The following is an 8645-nucleotide window of genomic DNA, read 5'->3' on the forward strand; positions in this document are numbered from 1 at the left end:
CGGCGGCACCTGGCGGTCCGACTCACCCTGCTTCTTCAGGACCTCCTCGGCGGGCAGCACGGTCGCCACCTCCTTGACCTCCTCCATGACGACGTCCGCGTCGGTCCGCAGGATGCTCTTCAGCCTCTCCAGCTCCTTGGGAGCGTTCTTCTTCCTCTTCTCCGCCCGCATCTTCCTCTTCCATTTGCTCCTCAGGCTCTTGGCCATGTCCTGAGAGAGGAAAGAAGCGGGGAACGGTGAGGCTGACGCCGCGAGGACGCCGCTAAAGCCCCGAGGCCCCCGGCTCACCTCAGCCCCGCGCCAACCCACGCTCTGCCCCTCACGGCGCTGCTCTCGCCGTATGCGCAGGCGCGGAAGAGAATCACGTGATGCGGAAGTCCCGCCTCCCCACGGCTTCTACCGTAAGTCTCCGAGTGCGTTGACAGCGGGAAACCCACACGCTCAAGTAAAATAGTCGGGATTTTATTTGGGCTACTTCTACACATTTCTTAATCTGTAAGACAGAAAAATCATCCCGCTCGCTCGTTATAGCTGTACTTAGCAATATTCTAAGCAAAGTTCTAGCATGGAAAGCACCCGCTGTCCTTGCTGCTGGTAGGAAATGGAACGCTTCTTAGGCATCAGGGAGCCCTTCTGCCAGCACTGCACGGGATGGCAATGCTTCAGCGCTGCGCAAGAGGTAAGAAAAGGCTTCAAAGCTGTTAACGCTGCCAGCTGCTCCAGGATTCCAGCAGCTCTGTATGCAGCCCACGTGCTGCTGCCTCACCCCAGCTGCGAGAAGTGGCCCAGCAGTGGGAATTACACCTTCCATCCATGCTCGGGACTGAAGATTTTCTAATGTTTTATTGAGAGACCATTAGCCATAACATACACAAGAATCCATCTTCAAATGATTTTCCAAAACACTGAAAGATAGGCAATAAATCATCATTAATGAAGAAGAACATTCCCATGAAGCGACCTCATGATCCCCGCTCACATAAGGGCTCAGTGTTAAGAGCAGAACCTCCTTTTCACAGACAGACAGCATTGTTTCACCAAACCAAGTCTAGAAGAAATGTTAACTTAGTAAAATACTGCACAAACATCACTTCCATCTGCCTTTACGCTGCTCACTCTGCCAATCAGAAAGGAAATATTTCCAGCAGCTACAGAATTGCAGTCAGAGTCTTTCTGAGCATGCTCTGGAGCAATCAGAAATTGGCAAACATTTTAATTGTGAATTACAACAAGTGCAAATTAAGTAAATAAAAAATGGGAGTGTAATTGGATACACCATGTCAACTAAACAAAATACATATTCTAGAGAAGAACTTAGACTGAGAGCTTCCCCCTCACCTCAAAGGAGGGACAAGTACACACGTAATGAAAGAGAAATAAAGATTCAGTCTCTGAAAGATGAGAGCACGCAGTTGGTAGATCATCCAAGCCAACACTATTCAGGTACTTCAACCATATCCCTGTTTATTACTTCTTATTAAATGCCTCCAGTAAACGTAGCAGGTTGAGAAACAGATTGATGATGTCCAGGTAAAGGTTGATTGCAGCCAGTATGTATTCTTCAGGGGATAACTTGTGCATCAGCAAGTGAGTGTCATAAATAATAAATCCACAGAAAAGAAGTGCTCCAGCAGCAGCAATCACCAGCTCCATTATTTCACTATGGAAAAACAGCTGAAGACAAACGAAACATGAAAAAAAAAAGAAAGTAAATTTCATTTTCTTCTTAATATTAAAATTTTGCATTGAGATATGCCACACTTGAAACGTAGATACATACTGTTCTTTTACTGTTATGCACACACAGAAATAGAGTAGTAAAATGACATTTCAATGTTGTTATGTCATATAGTTCCCAGTCATACAATCTCTTTAAGTGAAAAGTGTCTTCTTAAGAGAAGCTCTGCTCTCCAGAATAGTATCAACAAAAGACAAATTAAAAAAAATAATCCTATTAAGACTCAGCTCTCCTTCCCCTTTCCTCAGAGAAGTAGTGCATCTCAACTGACAACACTGTCAATCAGCTCAACCACCACTTTAATATCAGCGAGACCAGCATCCACCAAAAATCTGAATTGGAAATGAATAGTTAAAAGATCACCAGCATAATCTACAACAGCAGTGGATCTGCCTGGGAAATCTTTACACAAAGATATTTTTAAAATATTTTAGTTATAGTAGAAGTTAGTACAGGATTTAAGTGAGATAATATTTTTAACTTTGATCACAAGGTATCTTACCATCAAGAAACATGAGAAGATTAAAATCCACAAGCAAGCAAAGAGCCTGAAAAAAAAAAATAAATCTGTGAGCAATAACAATACCTTTTGTTTTAAATTTTACTTAAAGTCTCTTTCAGTAATTAAAAGGATCTTATAAGCAAGAGGGAAATCAACTTTTTACACAGGTAGGTAGTGACAGAACAAGGATGGTTTTAAACTAAAAAGCAGGGAGATTTAGATTAGATGTTTGGGAGAAATTTTTCACTTAGAGAGTGGTTGAGGCACTGGCACAGGCTGCCCAGAGGAGCTATGGTGCCCCATCACTGGAGGTGTTCAAGGCCAGGCTGGATGGGGCCCTGGGCAGCCTGTCCACTGTAGGGAGTTGGAACTGGGTCCCTTCCAACTCGAGTGCCATTCTATGATTCTCCTCCCATAAAACCTCCTTACAATATATTTAGTAAATGTCTGTAATTCTTAGATGCCAACTGTTCATTGGCATTAGCCGTAAAAGTTTGTTCTGTACAGCTCTTAAAAATCATCTCCTAAATTTACTGTTAAATCTGAAACAGCTCCATTCTGTCTTGGTGAAAAATTGAGCTAATCTGGTTTTCTAGTGTAAATATTATGGTTACAAGAATCATAATCACGGTAAGGTGTGTACACTAAAAAAAATAATTATTCAAAAGAACAGAGCCGAATAAAACTAATAAATTAAGATGATTAACACCCTCACCATTCTCTTTCACAGGTTAGCTACTGACCTGTATTCTTTACTAAATCTGCAAAGCTTGCTTTAAAAAGGAAAAAAAAAAACCAAGCTTAATAAAAAAATAAAGATCTCATTGATAAGATAACATACCCTGCTCCAAATTTGCTGAAGTCTCTCTTTGACTGCAAGGTATATGCAGTCAGCCCAAGAAATACAGCAGTCGTAAGAATGAAGGCTTGCAAGACGATGGACACATCATAGAAACTCACTATAAACAAAAAAAGCAAGCTGTCATTTAGAGAACACTACCCTATGCATTTGCATTTGCTAAGTTATCTCAGTAGTTGAGGAACTACTTAATTATTTTTTTTATCCTATCTGTGATTGTTTACATTTCTGTGAGCACAAAGTGTAAATTATCCCTGAACTTGGTTTTCTGCTTCAGGTGATCACATGATTCACAGAGCCCTGCACTAGTTATGGCATTTATAGCATAGCTGTAGCTTCTTACATAGAGATAACAGATCTTCTGTACTCACAAAAGAAAGGGTAACAAAAATTGTTTTGTGTCCTGCTGGGTGAGATCTTAAGTAAAAGGCTAGCTGAATTTTTCATTGTATTTTTCATTGTATTTAAACAAACAAATTACAAAGCAGTTCTCCAAAAAAACTCCTAAGCATTATGATAAGGAAGTAAGAGGGAAAAGATAAGAAGTGGTTGGAGCCTTTTTCTTCCTGCCTTCCTTTTTTAAGTAAATTTCCACAAATTACATTCTTATTTTTGCCACTAGCAAATCAGCTCCACTAAAAGATGCTTTATAGGAAAGCATTGCTAGTTATTCCAAAAGAATGGATAGTTATTCCAAAAGAATGGATTCAAGTTCATACAGCTTCAGTACTGGGCCAGAACCCAAATTTCCTCTTCTGATACCCAGGTTTTTACTAGATTCGTATCATCATCATTTGAAATTTTTAATCATCTTAATATCTCACTGAGGAATCTCACGTGACAATTAGTACAACATAATGGATTCCTTTTCCAGTTTATTTAAGGAATCAGAGAACAGGATGGCTATCGTTTACCTGTAATGGCAACTGTAAGGGCTTCCAGGAGGGTCTACAAAAAGTAAAAACAAAAAATTACATGAATAAAATAAAACAACACCACCACTTGCATGGAGACTTCACACACAGTAAGATCTATTCTGCTACATAATCCCAATATGTATAACACTAAATCTCCTGATAATTTTTATACATGATAACATGCTTCATTTTCAACAAGAAAATGACAACTGTATTGTCTCACTATTCTGGATGTTGTTATGATATGTAACAAGAATGAAATATAAACTGAAAATGAATGCGTGACAGCAATTGTGGAAAACTGCCATACAGGTTTTCTATTCAGAGCACACAGCATTCTTACCACAATCCTTACAATCTGTTCAAGGGGGCCAGAAGATTTCTCAGAACTGCTATTAGAAATGAACTGTTGCCATCTTTCTGTATACTTTTCAATATTCAAAATACTTCCATCGAACACTCAATATCTTATTAGACAGCTTAGGGTCAAGTTCTTCCTCTCCTCACTCATCAAGCTAACTTAAAATCAAACATATTACTGATGCCTGGACCAAAGACCACTATGACTCCTGAATTTTCCTGAAAGGTAATTCCAGTTTAAGTTTCATTACAAGAAAATAGGAGAAAGTATCTACGGCATGAACCAAGAGATCAGAAACAACAGCACATTTCACTCAATTTATCACATGCAATTTTTAATCTTCCTGTCCCTATACAATGTCATACTTCAACTGCCATGCCACAAACTGCCACACCATATTTCCTAAAACTATTACAACACTCTCCCTTACAGTTGCAACCATTTAAAGATGTTCTTTCTTTTTAAATAAGATAATAATTTTTTAAAAAATTACCCTCTGGAAAGAGTTCAGACCTCAGGAAGAACACAAACCTGATATACTAATCCCACCTATAAACTTACACACAAAATCTATCTTCCCATTCTATGCAGATAAAATTTAGGCAGCCTCTAAAGCATCAAATTCTGATAGTGATGCTGTGACTTCTTTTCAGCAGACTGATTTGCTCCACAGTCCAAGATGTTTAGGAGCAACAGTTAGCCTACAGCTAACATCTGCAGGCAGGAGACTGAAATTTGAGGATAGCTTTGTTTGACTTGCTTGTATTGGTTAAGAATTAAGCATTAACACATACAAGCTGGCTTATTTGGTCCTCTGCTGGAGGCTGCCCATTAAGCAAATAAGGCAAGTTTTCTTCTTTACTACTGAGCAGTTTATTAGAAACTGATATCAACAGAACAATGAGGGTAGCAAGATAAATACAGATATACAAACACGAACACACACAGACAAAAATAAATCTTGTTCACCTGATTTCAAACCCTAACTCTGTTCCTGGAAAAAATAAAAATGGTAGCCTCCAAATCAGGTTTCTTCTAGCTCAGAACAACCTATGAATATAATCTCAAAAAAAGAAGTACCCTACATATTCATAAAGGTCTGAGTTGTATTTCAAGGAATACATGAAAAATAAAATAGCTTCGGAAAGAAGATATTCTATGGACTATTAACAACTGAATTTATACCAATACTTACAAATCCAAAAAGAAGGTATAAGTTAACAGGATGCTGGTGTCTGTAGAGGGCCAGTGCAAAGCTTATAGCCAAACATCCAAACACAGATATCAAAAGCAAGGCAGGCCTGTAAAGTGCCATATGAAAAGGTCATCAAAATTCAAATACCCATTTGATTACAAAGCAGTTTATATATAACCAACCTCTGAAGTGACCACCTAGATGGAGACTGCTCTGTAGAGTCAAAATACAGTGAATTTTAAAATAAAACTGTTCTAAAGCATATCAACATAGAAAATCAGTTGTAAGTGGTACAACTACAAGTAAAGACACTTTTTTATGCTGTAAATTGCCCAGGAACTCATCACCTATATAAAGAGAAAATCCACCTGAACTTGAGTACTATTTTCAAAGTATACACAGTATTTTGTCACATCCAGAGGGAATTCTGCTATGTTTTAATTTTTTTTTCATAAGCACCTGAATGCAACAAACATGGGCACTAAATGTACCAAAGTAAATCAGTACTGCCCAGTAAATATTGCTATAATTAAGTCATTCAAGAAGCCATCCAAGCAAAAATTAGACTAAAAGCAAACTCAAAAGCACAATGATTCTAAATGACCAGAACAATTTTTAAAAAGCAGATGTAATTACAAAACTGGTTTCATAATATCTACTGCAAACAAGATAGCTTATACAGAAACTCATCTAATGTTTGATCCTCCTTTTATATCAGGGCTATGAAGTGAAAATAAATGCAAAGTTTGGAAGTGCACTCAGGAGAAAACTAAAACTCAGTGGTCTCCTCCATTCCCCATTTGCTCTTCTTCCCTATTGTCCACTGCAGTTTGATTTAGAGACTTTGTTTTTCACAGGGCAATCTGAGAGGCAAAGAGAAACAAACCCACAGAATTTAGAAAAGACTGATTTTCAGGAAAAACAAAACAAAACAAAACAATAAAAAAAGACAACAAAGAGAAGATGGGGAAGGAGGGAGAAGAGTATGAAATGAGCCAGCTCTCTGGAACAGACACACAGGAACAACAGCATTCCAAACAAGAAATGTCAATAATTCAGATGTTCTGCAGCTGATATTGTAAATAGGTAATCACACTGTAAACATTTAAATAAAAACTATTAGTGAAGTATTGATTAAAATACACTTTAATGACTATAATTATAATAAATTTTCATAGTAAACTATAGAGAAAAATATCAGAGAAGAAAAATGATTTCCTAAAATGATTTCCTAAACACTTACAAAGATTCTATTACAGAATCAAAACATAGTGCATGATTAGGAATACAGAAGTGCTCCAGAGCAACTATACAAGCTATACTAAACACAGTGATAAACAGTTCTGTTTCATTATGGTGCTTACCTTTCATGAACAAATGCCTGTACTCCAGTGGAGTACAGAAAAATTGCAGATGTGATTGTGGTCAAGAGAACCTGAATAGACAGAATGCTGTAAACTTTTCGTAGAAAGGCTAGAATAAAGAAAATAAAAATTGAATCAGTTTTCAGTTGCACTTCGAAAGCCCAGTACTAAATCAGACAGAATTTTTTTGTTTGAAATGAACCATTGGAAACTCCTTATTCAGTGAAACAGCACAGATCAAAGTGGTAATAAGCCATTTTTCCTTAAGACATTGATAGAGGAGTCTAACAAAATTACACTTGCTCACTGTTAAATAAGCAATGATGACAAAACAAACATTTAGGAGGAATTCACTTCAGACTCTTGGCAAGAAGTGCATCTAACCTCACTAGACAATTACTAAAAGTATGATTTCTTCAGCAAGTTATTGGTATCTAATGGAGCTAAACGAAGAATGATTAGCTTAGAGGTTGTATGGAGACAGAAAGAGCTACATATTTTTTTTCAAGACAATTTCTTTCTTTCTTTCTTTTTTTTAAACAATAAAATCTATTTCATTAACCTTTTGTTATGTAAGATATCATTTATCATCACTTCCAACTTGCATTGTACTGGGCGGATCTCTACAGATACAAGCTGCTAAAAGGAATTCCTCAAGTAAGCTAACAGGCCTCATAATTCTTGAGAGTGGTTCAGGACTCTATGATACGATACGTCATACAGATATCCCTGCTGTGAACGGAAGGAGATCAAATCCATTAGGTGAAAAACTCTGCAAGGAAGAATAAGCTTCCAGTGAGAAGCAGCCAGTCTTTAATAACACAGTTTAAGCAAGCATAAGACCACACGCTAAGAGAAACTGAGTTAAATTTGGCAGCTCAACCTGCCAGATGGAGCAGTTAAAGATCTTTGTAAGGCACGAGGGAGGGGATCCCACTTTGTTGAAGCAAACAAACCCAGGAGTAGCCCGCTGGCCCGCACAGCCTTCCTCCCCCCACTACGAAATGCATCAGCAGCTTTGCTAATGGTGATAGCTCCTTCATATTTTTGCTTTCACTTCCAATCAAAACTGTGCTTTTACAGAAGGAGATCTCTTGTTTGTCAGGAATGGCTAATAAAAAAATCTGGCTGATAAAAAAATCCACAGCACGCAGCTGTTTTTGCTTTAAGGTGTATCCAACAACAGATTTCAGCCAGAATTACCGATGAAGATACCTCCTGCAACGCAGTGCGTTTAAGACGTGCACGTCAGCAGCAAAGCAGTGTTCCACAGCTGCTCAGGCACCCAAAGGCTTACGCCGAGGGACAATATTCTGATACCTCTCAGAAGACATTAAACCCCTCCAATCCCAACGGATAAACTACTGTCATCGCGGGCACCGCCGTTAACATCCATACACGTAAAAGCAATTTATTTGGGCTTCAAGAGGCCCAGCCCAGCAGGGGTTAACAGGAACGGGGGGGACCCAGGGGAGGAGGAGAAGGCAGCAGCGTCTTCTCCAGCGCTGACTGCGGGCACCCGGGGGCCCTCACCCACCCCGGCCCTACCCATGCGGATGTGGACGCTGGCCGAGGCCACGTTGCTGCCGTAGTTGAAGTCATCCTCGATAGAGCTCCGCGGGTAGAGCTGCTCCGCCGCCATCTCCTCCGCTTCGGAGCACTCGCTCCGCTTCCGGGCTCCGCAGCGCCCCGCAGGTTTCCCAGCCGAG

At 39.3% G+C, this 8645-nt stretch overlaps 2 protein-coding genes across 3 annotated transcripts in view; both read right to left on the reverse strand.

Moving 5' to 3' along the window:
* LLPH (LLP homolog, long-term synaptic facilitation factor) overlaps window positions 1-418 on the reverse strand; it is a 2670-nt gene extending 2252 nt beyond the window's left edge. The window contains exons 1-2 of the mRNA XM_010707817.3: window positions 289-418; window positions 27-210 (exon numbers count right to left, since the gene is read on the reverse strand). Coding sequence (XP_010706119.1) covers window positions 27-207 — 181 coding nt within the window. The 5' untranslated portion in view covers window positions 208-210; window positions 289-418. The remainder of the gene's footprint in view (window positions 1-26; window positions 211-288) is intronic.
* Window positions 419-810: 392 nt separating this feature from the next.
* TMBIM4 (transmembrane BAX inhibitor motif containing 4) lies at window positions 811-8639 on the reverse strand. Of its 2 annotated transcripts, none has more exons than XM_010707826.3 (7): window positions 8485-8639; window positions 6937-7045; window positions 5573-5678; window positions 4014-4047; window positions 3082-3199; window positions 2241-2286; window positions 811-1674 (listed from the first exon to the last, which is right to left on the reverse strand). In XM_010707826.3, exons 1-7 carry the CDS (start codon window positions 8576-8578, stop codon window positions 1468-1470), a joined length of 714 nt encoding a protein of 237 aa, XP_010706128.1. In that variant the 5' UTR covers window positions 8579-8639; the 3' UTR covers window positions 811-1467. The 2 variants fall into 2 exon arrangements, with proteins under 2 accessions (XP_010706128.1, XP_010706137.1); XM_010707835.3 differs by lacking the exon at window positions 8485-8639 and adding an exon at window positions 7499-8420.
* Between the last annotated feature and the right edge of the window lie 6 nt (window positions 8640-8645).

This window comes from Meleagris gallopavo, chromosome 1, assembly GCF_000146605.3.
Source record: "Meleagris gallopavo isolate NT-WF06-2002-E0010 breed Aviagen turkey brand Nicholas breeding stock chromosome 1, Turkey_5.1, whole genome shotgun sequence".
NCBI lineage: Eukaryota > Metazoa > Chordata > Aves > Galliformes > Phasianidae > Meleagris > Meleagris gallopavo.

Bases quoted from the DNA above. Each gene is read 5' to 3' on its own strand.
- TMBIM4 (XM_010707826.3), bottom strand. From the start codon at position 8,578: ATGGCGGCGGAGCAGCTCTACCCGCGGAGCTCTATCGAGGATGACTTC. The intron at 3,200-4,013 runs GTAAACGATAGC...TTTTGTTTATAG, and splicing joins CCTTACAGTTGCCATTACAG to TGAGTTTCTATGATGTGTCC. The intron at 1,675-2,240 runs GTAAGATACCTT...GTTTGTCTTCAG, and splicing joins TCTTCTCATGTTTCTTGATG to CTGTTTTTCCATAGTGAAAT.